At 41.1% G+C, this 12,096-nt stretch overlaps 1 protein-coding gene across 1 annotated transcript; it reads right to left on the bottom strand.

Moving 5' to 3' along the window:
* Nucleotides 1-4,400: 4,400 nt before the first annotated feature.
* On the bottom strand, nt 4,401-11,887 carry DHCR24 (24-dehydrocholesterol reductase). The gene is made up of 8 exons (XM_009696056.1): nt 11,735-11,887; nt 11,189-11,294; nt 10,768-10,886; nt 10,414-10,677; nt 9,467-9,610; nt 8,298-8,495; nt 7,365-7,543; nt 4,401-5,048 (listed from the first exon to the last, which is right to left on the bottom strand). Exons 1-8 carry the CDS (start codon nt 11,852-11,854, stop codon nt 4,895-4,897), a joined length of 1,284 nt encoding a protein of 427 aa, XP_009694358.1. The 5' UTR covers nt 11,855-11,887; the 3' UTR covers nt 4,401-4,894.
* Between the last annotated feature and the right edge of the window lie 209 nt (nt 11,888-12,096).

The following is a 12,096-nucleotide window of genomic DNA, read 5'->3' as shown; positions in this document are numbered from 1 at the left end:
ACCTTTGTGCTTCCCCACCATGTAGGAGTAGTGGGAGGGTTAAAGAACTCCGGTCTCTCAAGGCACTTCAAAGATGCCAAGGAGGTGGCTCTATCTTGTGAAATGCAGTTTGCCTGCAGCAGAGATGTAAGCAAATATTTTGCATCAAGTTGGAGAAGGCAGCCTAGGAAGGAAGTGGGAGGTGGATGGATAATCAATCAGGCTGGCTGGACTCATTCCCAGTGTCAGCACGGGACTGCTCAACGATGCCAAACAAAAATCACCTTCTCAGGCTGTGCCTCGGTTTACCCATCTGAGGAAGGAAGATAACAAAGCTCACTTTCACCACAAAGGGCTTTGAAATCGCTAGCGTGAAAAGCCTGTGAAGCAGTTAGGAACTACGCTAATGAGAGACCTCAGGATAGCCCTCCGCTCTCACCTTTGCTTGTGGCCAAGCTTAGCAAACTGCTGCGGTGGCACTATGGGCTGACAGCTCTGCAAAGGTCTGTCTTGATCTCCAGAGAGTAGTTAGAAATCGGTCTCAGCTGAATATAACTTTACAGCCAGAAGTTAGCTATCCTATGATGGAAAAGACATAATGAAATCTAGCTTTCAGTATTGCCCAGCTTTGTTAATCTTGCAGTTCCAGTAGGAATAAAAAAAAATCTGAATAGCGAGCAGGACTTGGAATTTAAACGCATCTCTCTGATCAAATAGCACTGGCTCCAAAATCACTTTTCAAGTTACAGCTGTGCTTCTAAGGGAACAGTCAGGCTTTTAAGAGCTCTGTTCACCTCCATGCTCGTTAAGACTAATGAGATTAATGCAGCCAATAATTTGAGCCCACTGAATAGCATCCTTTTTCCGCAGGGAGAGGCTCAAGCCTGTTGCTAAAAAAGACTGGAGTGATTTGATTTCTGCTCCACGTTGTCCAGATACCTCTGAAGAAACCACTGCTGTTTTTGAAACATAAGATGGTGCTGGGAAGCCCATGGATAATCAGTGAGTAAATGGCAGACACGCCAGCAGGTGAGATGGGGTAGACAAAAATATGGTGTGCGAGTCAAGAGACAGGAAACAACTCCAGTCTTGTTCTGCAGTAATAAAACACTCTTAGACAATCAGCAGTCTAGCTTTTCTGTCCAGTAATTCATTATTTCCACCTTGGCCTTTATAAAAATGACACACTGGAGAAGAAAATGTCAGATACTGAATGTCCTCCGAAGGAAGGTCTGCTGGCACGCACAGCTCATGTGGTGTTAAACACTTCCTTTCAAACGATGCTACTTAAAGAAGTCGCACGTACCTGTTATGGGCATGGTGGTGTTACCACAGGTGAATACCCCCAGGTCCACCAGTACAACTCAACGGAGAGCTGGGTCTGAGAAAGCACTACTATAGCAAAGTTGAGTAGTTAGGCCTTCAGTAACTGCCTACGTACCTGTCCTGCGCCGTCTTTAAAGTAGCTGCGCGCAAGTCTTCATCACAAGCTGTCATGTACAGCTGCACTTCAATTAACAATGCAAATGTTTATGAGCAGCTGGAAGGAATTAGGAGGACTTCAGTGTCATCATTCCACATTTTGTAGGATATTATAAACCTAGAGGCAACGGAGAAAGTGAAATGAAGAGAGAGCTGTGTCAGCGGTAACAAAGGATGGCCATAAAAATGTACTGGGAGTATGCTGGTTCACTTTCACATTTACGAAACCTCATACTAGTGTTTAGACCAGACTGGAATAATTAAATGTAGGTGTAATTACATGTTAGTTGTGGCTGATTAAGTATGCTAATCTGCAGTTATCCTTTGGTGGGGAAGATAACTGAACACAGGTAAAACTGCAGTGCTTTAAGGAAATACCAATTATTGTTCTAGAGAAGGAAGCAAAGGAGGGAGGAGGTCTCTGAAGGGAAATGCCCGAGCAGCGAGGTGGGTGAGCGTAGGCTACAGAAATACTGCTGGGGTAGCAAAAGCGGCTGTGAAATGCAGCGTAGGTCAGGGCCAAGACAGAATGTGATCAAAGGAGCACAAGGCTTTGGCACCTGAACTGCAGTTTCGGTGGGGCTGAGGCATTTGGCAGCCTGGATTTCTGGAGAAAGCCCAGGAACTTCTCTCTGGGAAGAGAGCATTGGAAGATGATGCAGCAGCTGTGACCAAGGGAGGGGCAGGAATCCCTCTGACAAAGCCTACAGAGCTGCTGCGAAGGCATTTTTTGAGGGAACAGAAGATGTGGATGTGAAAATCCTAAGGCTGAGGAGCACACTGAATCTTCATCCTCACTTCTGTGGCTGCTCGTTCAATTTATTAGGGGGAAGTGAGAAGAATGAAGGAGCTACCCATGTCAACTGCTGCAGCACCTACAGCCAAAATGGGGTTTTGTCCTCCTTGGAGAAAACATCACAGGGAAAGAATGAGGCAAGGGGGAAAAAAAAAAAATCAGGGTAATTGGCATCATGAAGCGATGTGGAGTTAGTGGGGCGTAACTGAAGGGTTAAGGCTCAGCTATAAGGTGTTTGTTTTGTATAGGTGTGTCTTTGGGCAGAGATAAGCGTAGGCTCACAGACTTCAAAGATATTCCTTCAAAGCTGTTTGCAGAGCCAGGGTCCTCATCTCCCAGCCTCCTCGCAACGCATCCGGTCTCTTACCCAGACGGCAGCTTTTCTCAGTAATTGCTGACCATTTGTAACAATACAATAAGCACCAGAAATGATAAACAGAACTGTCGAAAAGTAATCATTCATTAAAAGACACCACTTGAAACACTATGCTGGCTAGATCTTTATTTTAAACAGCCCGTACAACCAAAAATTAAGAGCAACAGCAATTATGCATGTGCATGTGTGTGACCGATACAGTTACAGTACCCAATCACGTCATACAAAGTTTGCCAATAAATTAAACAGTGGAAAAACAAATGCAGTGCATACCTAAAGATCATCGGTATAGAAGTGAGAGAACCACAGCCTAAATAAAAGTATTTGCACATCCTCTAGCTGTTTTAACATCGCCCTTTAAAAGCTAACCAAACCCATTCTTGCTCTGTGCAGATTATCTTACAAGCACTGGGCTAAATCGTAGCTTTGTCCCAGGGACAAGGAAACTGCTCTTGTGCCACTTCCCTGACAGGGGCAGGAGGGCAGATGACACCTCCAGAATCAGCATTTGCCTTCCTGTGTACCCTGAAGCCTGGAACGATGTAGCGGATGCTCCTGGATCACTGACACAGCTCCACCTCCTGCCCGGCTCTGCGGCTTGGGCAGCAATCGCAGGTGCCCTGCATGGGCTGCGTCTCCCCTTGGCAGGCTGCCCCTGTGACCAGTCCCGCCCCCCGCCTCGGGATTTTAAGGGGTACTTTATTTGCACACAATTTGCTCAGCATGCATCACCGAGTAACAGGCCAAACTTACTCTTGTTACTGCTTTATCATTGGTTTCATCTGGACTATAAACATCCATCTATCAATAAATAAAATCATTGGTTTAGCGCTCATATAAAAATTACAACGCCTCCCGCTGGTAACTGTTTAAGAAGTTCTTCATGTTACCCCTACACAAGCCTCAAGAAAATTACTTTCTTTTCCCTCAAGCTCAGTAAGGTTTCAAGTAATAATTTTAAGTACTGCTTGGACAAGACACGGGCTTGGTTTAGAACTGTGTTTCTGGCTACAGGGTCAAAACATTTCCACACTTCTACACTTGACTGTATGAAGTGCGTGACCGTGCCGTTTTCACCATCGAGCAGCAGAAGGGGGAACTGAGCAGTACTTGCTGTTGATTTCCTCTCCAGGTGACTAAAACAGTCCTTTTACAAAGCCTATCAATCTAATCCAGCTAAAACGAAAAGCAAAATTGTCACTCGAGTCAGAACCAAAGCCTGTGTGTATCAAGATTCACAACAAGAGTTCCTCTTATCCACAGCCACTTGCTCTAACAAACCTCGTATAAATAAAGCCTTGATTTCCTTTTCCTACCAGCCAGGACAGAACGGTCTGAAATAACCTACGTCTTCCTCCAACTGAGTATTTATAAGGCACTGAAATTAAGCAACAACCAAAACCCCCCAAAAATCAAAACAAAAAAAAATACAAATAAACTGACCCACAACGAGTAAAAACTGAAATTAAAACTTGGCTATATGAAATAGCAGCAATTTTTTCAGTAGTCTGCAAAGCCATAACGTTGGTATTTTGGGGCAAAAAATCCACGCACCATTAGCCAATTACAAAGTACCTAAAACCTACATCCACTTGCGCTTTATAATCAAAACCAGTACAAATCTGATAGGCACAAGGAAAAGGCATTTTCTTCACACCTCAATGCTCAGTTTTGAAACTGAAGCCACTGTGAGGGAGTTTACCCGCTCTGCTGAGACTGGAGTACAGTATAACCCAAGCAGTATGGTACCACGCAATATCACATGGCGCTGTACAGCCGGAAGATTATGGTACCATCGCTAAGCTGTTCTACAGGTTACCGACGGGAGGCAAATGTTTTTAACATCACGATTAATTTAACAATGCGTTCAGCTTTGGCACCTCTTTCTGAGCCCTCCCTACCATTTTCAAAAGTAACATTAAATATAGCTATAGTATACAGCTGGTGTAACTCCAGTGTCTTCATCCTTTCCAATTATTTTTCTTATGCTTGGAAATAGGTGAATTCACCTATGTCACGACATTATATACAAAGGCTAGCACTTAAGAGTTCGTAAAAACAGTTGCTTTGAGTTTGGAAAATTGGTTTTAAAACATACGAAGAAATACTAAAATAAATTTATAAAGCAGGAATTCATACCTTTAAACATCAACAAGAACAAGCTTATTTGGAGAGCAATAAAGCTTTTTTTTTTAAAGGATATACTGACTAGCTATAGGTAAATTAATCTTTCCCTGATTGCTTGATTGGATCATTCAGGCTCAGTGTCTTGCAGCTTTGCAGATTTTGTCATACACTTCTGGAAAGGCATCCTTGCAATTCATCTGCTCCCTCAGCTTGTGGTATAACGAACCATCAAACATATCCCAGAACTCCTCACGGGTCATATAGCAATCGGCATACAGCATCTGGAAACTGGAGAGGAAAAGAAAAAAAAAAAAAAGAGACAGAGATTCAGTATTAATTGTGCCACAAGATTTGAAATAAAAGATTAAAAAAAAAAAATTCAGGGCAAGCTATGAATAGTAATATTCAACAAAAAAAACTCCATCAAAAATGCTTTTTAAAAACAAGCAAATATAATTGCTCACATGGATTACACTCAGACACTCAGCCAATTGTATTCTGTGGATTAAACATTACCATGATCTGTTTTCCAAGAGGAACTAACACATAATGGTGAAAACAGCAGAATACTGCTACAGTCATTTTGTTGAAGGGGAAGATGGGAAAAGAAAGCAATGAAAATAACTGTTGCTTTTAAAATACGGTTCAGAACACTTCTTTAGCCATCAATGTATCAATACTTTCGTTAGTTTTGCTACTACAAAGAGAAAAGGAGAAGGACTAAAAAATGTGTATAAACCAGTGGTTCATGTTTAGACATCCTAACCACGTGCACCCAAATGATCTCACAACTTGTATTCTGACAACTTGTGCCCACAGAAACACAAGTCTAGAGAGCACTTCAAAAGTTCCCCCAAATCAAAAGTCTGGCCCCTTGCACCGAAAACCACACATAACCCAAATTCTCCCTGACAAATACTTTTCTAACTGCTTTTGAAAGCCTGCTTTCCTTTTTCTTCCATTCCAAACTTTTTAATTCCACCTTCAAAAAAAAGGAAGTACTTTTTCTGCATGCTTTCTTATGATCCATGGAGGTACAGTCATGGTGCCTCGTATTAGCCTGCATTACAAACTGCATTCGGGGCAGACGTAGCAATACATTGACTTTTTACAGTTTCTTTGAACTGGGCATTGAGAATATAAGTAGGAAGGCAAAAGCCTGTCAGATCAGACCAGGCTGAGAAGATAAATTTATAGTGTAAATGAAGCACAGTGTAACAAAGGTCCATTTACAAAAATAAATGAAATCCTTATTTAGCTGTGGACTCTTCCTTACGTTCGTCCCATGCTCTCTAAAATGCAGCTGGCATCGGAGTACAGCAGTAGAACGCAAACTGTTACATAAAAGCTCTATTGTAGTGTGTGATTACAAAACTGTAAGATTAAGCATTTATCCATTGCTCATTTCCCAGTGACAGGTAGAGAAGAGACAAAACTTTGTTAGCAAAGAGCTTTAAATTAAAAGCTTAATTTCAAGTTAATTAAAAAAAGCTTAAAATTAACTTTCAGTTGCTTTGTTCTCTGGCAGATCACTTATTGCAGCTACAAGTCATTTACACTCTCCAAATCATCTCGAAGCAGACTCACCACTGTTACTCAGCCACATGGGATATCCTGTTAGACTGAGAAGTAGGTCAAAACAGAAATATGGATAAATTACACTGATGGTGTAAAAATACCGTGTAGTTGTTTTTCGTTCCTGAGAAACAAGCCTGTAACTGCTTCTCTGCTGACACTACTACAGCAAATTAGGCTGGCATGAGTCTGTGACAGATGGTGGGCACATATTTCACGCCTACTGTGGTCCTATGTACTAAGACTCAGGGCAGGGAAAAGGAAGCTGTGGAAGGACAAGTTGTGAGGGAGGAAAGACTCCCACAGGGAGGAAAGACTGCACAGGGACCGCGGGGAAAAGTCAAGGCTGGGCTCCCTGTGTGAGGACACACCAGCGCAAGGCCGGGGCAGAGGTGCAGCATGACTCCGCAAGGACTGCCGGGAGCAGAACAGTCCCAAGGGCAGGCAGGGAAGGTGTCCAAACTTTAACAGTCTGTGGGATTCCTGAAGGGACTGTGGCCAACTGTGGCCAAAACAGCACTTGCTCTGCCCTGGCCGAAAACAAGTCAGCCTCAGTAAGCAAGCTCAGCGGCTGCCTTCCTGAGGGCAGGGCTAGCCAGCCTTGCTGAGAGCGGTCACCAACCCAGCTAACACCGCTTCTGGACAGCAGCTGGTTTCTGTACAGTCTGCACAGACCTGCTGAGGTTTTTCTGCACCTGGGTGCACGGATGTATTTTGTTACAGCAGAGACTCTACTCCTAGAGAAGCCTGGAGTTGAAAGGATGCACAGGTGACCTGAACCTACCCAGCTCCCAAATACACTGCAAGAACTTCAGCCACTGCACCCGTTTTGGTTGTTTGGTTTTGCAATCAAATAATGAAAGTGAAATCATATTTGAAAATCATAACATCAAAATTAGTAATTAAAATTAGTTTTCAATGATTGTGGTTGTTAAATTATTGCAATATTAAAGTGCTGTGGGATTAAACAGCCGTGACTAAACCACAATTACATGGCATTATTACTATTCTATGGAGTGGGATCCTTACCCATGCACGCTTCTTACAAACTTTTCCATTTGCCTCATTGAAGCCCTGGCTTCAAATTGTTTCCTTTTGGGCTCTCCATAAGCTCCTATATCCACGTAGAGTTCTGCTTCATCCCCTTTTGGGTGGACCATACCAGGATTATTGGGCAATATGAAAGGACATAACCAAAGAGGGTACACCTGCAGAGGGAAGAAAACACTTTATCACTCATTTTTAACAAAACAATCCTTTAAGCGATCTCTTAATAAAGGTGAAAAAATGAAGAGTTAAAAGAACTTCTCAATTTGGGATTGAAACTTACATAGCTCTTCCTTTCCAATTGTCTTGCTGTGGTTCTTAGCCACACTTTCTAACGACCGTAACACAAATAGATTGAGGTGCTCAGAGTATGTGCTGTGTCCTCCTAGAATTGTATCTCCTCCCCCTTAAATATTTGAAATGAAAAAAACCCCATCCCTGATCCCAAAGCGACAACTGAATGCATGTTCTGAGTAAAAAAAGAACGAAGAGTCTTCTTTTCAAGGTCAGTCCAAAATTGAAACTGCCAAGTTTGTACTTCTTATACAAACTGAAATAAATTCAGAAATAAAAGCAACAAAGGGAAATTAATTCCCACAGTTGGGGTTTAGTGAGACCACCAGTCATTTCAGGTGAAAGAAAAATCAGTTCAAATTTTACTAAGCGATAAATTCTTTTAGAAGTGTTGCCCTTCTACTAAACTTTGAATCTCACTTTTTTTTAAAATTCTTTTTTACAGAAAGCTGTGTTCATTTCTTCTGCAGCCTTGCATCATAGACTCGCAAAGCACAGTACTCCCCCGGATAAAATAATGACCTTTTACGCAAGCAGACTATTATGTCTCAAGATCAACAGTCACAGGTCTTATTACAGACAGTCCAAGATTTGCTGCATTTTAAAAACATGTGTTCTTACATTAAGGTCAACATGGAAGGTTTGGATAGATTTTTCAAGGCTCTTCATTGGCACCAACATGTCCTGTACAACATGGTGTTGCTCGTACAGCTTTCGAATAGCTTCTCCTTGGGTGAGTTTTAACAAAGAGATTTTTGGAGGAACCATCCAGCCAAACAGGTAACGGAAAACAGGGTTATTGCCAAAAGGAATGATATCCTTTAAAGAGGAAAGAAAAAAGTTTGACTTAAGAATGTGTAAGTGAACCAAAAAGACAATACTTCAGAATCCTCAGAGGAATATTAAGCCAGATTTTCAATAAATTTAACTGCTGATACTTTTGCTAAACTATAATACTGTAATACAAATAGGAATAAATAAGAGAGGCCTGGACTGAACTTGGCTACGCAGCCCTGCCCTAAGCCTCCTCTAGTTACAACGATTGATTTTCAGTCATATGAATCACAACATACTCAGCCCCAAATACTTTCAGAGTATGAAGTTCAGAGAACAGTAGGCTATTATGTTAAACCAGCTAAGGAAGGAGTGCCTAAGAAGGTAAACTTCAAGAACTCTTGCAAGACTAAACACATACAAGATCAGTTCTTAAAAGAATTTTAAAGCTGTAAAATTTTAAGCACTTCTGGCACAGCCAACTCCTGTTCAACTTCTCTGGAGCTGAAAGGATCCAGTATCTCACTCCAGAGATTCAAAATGTAGCAATGGGAATCTTTCAGAATGCCAAATAAAGTTATGCGTAAATGCACATCACAACAAATACATTTATGAAATTCAAAGTAATGACCTTACTGCATAATTACAATTCTGAGTTTAGGCAGGGCAAATTTTCAGCCATCATTTCACATTCATGTTTTTTCCACCATCTCTCTTTGAAAATCACTTAGCAGGTATAAAAGCTTAATGCTGAAATAGGTACTTGAGGTCTAAATTCAGAAAAGCACTAAAACAGAAATTAGGAGGTTACAATATAATCCTCTATATATAAAGAAGCGCCTTTGGATTTGTTTTGCCCAAATGCAGGACTTCTGAATTTGCCATAAACTTCATTGTTGTTTTCTGCCATGAAAGACAGAAGTGTTGCCAAGGGGAAGAACGTACACAGGACCTACACCGGGAAAGAGCAGAGTACCTTTCTGCAGATGTTATTTTAACTTTGGAACTGGTCTTACTTGGAGCTCCCAGAAGATACTGCGTGTATGTCTATGGTAATAATGTCTTGAAGGAATGTATTCTATTCCAGTCCTGTCAGCTTTCAAATACTTCTCCACATGCTTAAAGAACCACGGCTTGTAGTAGTTGCCAATTCTGTTTATCTACAAGAAAACAAGCATTCATTAGCGAACACCAACACAGGTAACAGTTACACCTTACCAGACAACATTAAGTACGTCCCCAAACTCGTTTACTGTGAAGAATCAATGTTATACTCTCTGTGACAGCTTGAATGAGACTGTCACAAGAGATCTAGGGAGCCTTCATTTCTCCACATGCATGGCTCCTTCTTACCTTTCTTGCCATTAAGGTTTAACTTAAATAAGGCTTGCTAAGGCTTACCTGTTACAAGCTAATCAAGAGACCATGAACGTGACAGAACTGGATTCCTAAAATACCGATCTCTCAACCCACCTTAATGCAAAGTCTCATTACGGCAGAGGAGAAACATCCAGGTTGAGGGTTGCAGTGAACAATTAGCGTGCCCCTCCTGTAAATGTCCCTGATGTGTTTTACCAATATTAACTGTATTAAAAGCTTGCTGAGATACGAGTTACTTTGAATAACTGCAGGTTTAAACAGCATTGTTCCGTATATGAGAAAAGATACTTCTCTTCCTCCTTAGGTACTGCAGTGAAAAGGCTGTAGACTAAATTATTTGCTAGAATAATGAAATCAGCGGGTCATTTCTTAACAACTGAAGAGATTTAGAGTACAGACTCTGTTGTAGTAGTAGAGAGCTGTAATTTAAAATATTCTGATGGAGAGATCTAACTTTTAATCCCATGTCAAGAAACTGTTCTAATTTTATAATTACTCTTGTTTTATATGGGCATGTGGTACAGCTTCAGTTAAACTTTGGGGCTATTTTTTTTTTCTTTGTGAGTAACTTCCCTTTAGTTACCTTGCTTTGCTCAGCTTCATCAGTCAAGACTCCTGTCATGATGACTGCTTCTTCCAAAGAATATACAAGTCCTTCCACAAAATTATTCTCCTTTTTCTTAGATTCTTCAGTAAACTTCTCACAAATCTTCTGCAGTCCTCTCACAGGCTCATAATGTATTTTGACATATTTCTTGGCAGGAATCATTTTTATTTCTGCTGCAACCAGGAAACCCAGAGTACCACAAGACCAAGGCACTGCATAAAATAGGTCTGAATTTTCAGTCTGCAAAAAGTATGTCATACTAAATCACATATCCATACCGATAACTGTCAATGACATTGTAAATGATAGCAAAATAACATTTTGTCTTACTGGTGAACATCTCACAAGGCTTCCATCAGCAAGAACAAGTTCATAGGCCACACAGGTGTGTTGAAAAAGTCCATAGATATGTGATGAAGACTCAATGCCAGTTCCCATGATCAGGCCACCTTATTAAGAGAGCACATAACAAATCAAATGAAACACACAAAAACAAATCAAATGAAACACTCAAAAAATGAAGGTGGACTATGAGAACAAAAACCCGCTTTTCAGCTCTGGGCATGACTTCTAAGACTATTTAAAAAAAAAAAAAAAAAAAAGGAAGTGCTTATAACATAAATACCACAACAGAACATAAGGTTCAACAGTATTTCTGGAACCTTTAAAATAATGCAACATTTTACTGCATAAAAAGCTGATGAAAATGCAGCTAAAGCAGTAAGTCTCTTGTCATCACAACGACCCTTACCTACAGTGAGATCATCAAGCTCTGGTACCACAGGAATAGTCCAGCCCATGGGATTCAGGTGTGCAGTCAACTGGCCCATGGTCACCAAAGGTTCCACACGAACAACCTAAAAAGCACAAAACCCCCCAATTTCACCCACCAAACATAAATTAAGTCTTCAGCATTAACGATGACAAAATATGGCTAAGGGGATGGTACTTCCATCTGTTATCAGAATTCAGAGACTTACTTTCTTAAGAGTGCTACTAAAAATAGTTGAAACTGTTTAGTGATTCCTCCTCTGCCTCAACATCTTGTTGCTCAGTCCCCAAAACCATAAATCAATCTGGTCTTTTAGACTTCAGCACATAAAAGCTAAGCAATTCCATATGCTGTTTTTTTGGATAGACTGATCCAAGCATACACTGTAAAACCTGAAATTTGGTGGGTCTACTGCTACAAAAATCCTTTGTACTTTATGGAACCTAATCTCCTCTTCAGCTACAAACATAGTAAAAAAAAGCTGTAAACTTCATTATTATGAAAGTTTTGTGATGAGTTTGTTACCTGTCTTTCACTGTCCACTTCCAGAATATCCATTAAGTTGATCATGATGTTCTTATGAACCTTCTTATACTTCCCAACACGAAGTGATACAGTCAACCAGCCAGGCCGGCCAGTGCACATGTATCTTTTGCTGCCTTCATTTTTCCATTCCCGAACCTGCAAGAGGCAACAACTGAACCGACGCTGTAAGGCATACACACAGTCAGTAATGTGTACCAGAAACGTTTTTCCCTCCCTGTGAAAAAGCGTTCAGAAATATTGCTACTCCTCTACGTGCATGTTACCTGCAGGTAACAAAGCCTGGATGTCTCTATGTTGAGGAGCGATGCTGTGGAGGTCTCTCTGCAGACCTCTGAACTTTG

The sequence above is a fragment of the Cariama cristata genome, unplaced genomic scaffold (assembly GCF_000690535.1).
Source record: "Cariama cristata isolate BGI_N322 unplaced genomic scaffold, ASM69053v1 scaffold15412, whole genome shotgun sequence".
NCBI lineage: Eukaryota > Metazoa > Chordata > Aves > Cariamiformes > Cariamidae > Cariama > Cariama cristata.
Note: the sequence above shows the minus strand (reverse complement) of the source record. Positions and strands in the feature narration are given on the sequence as shown.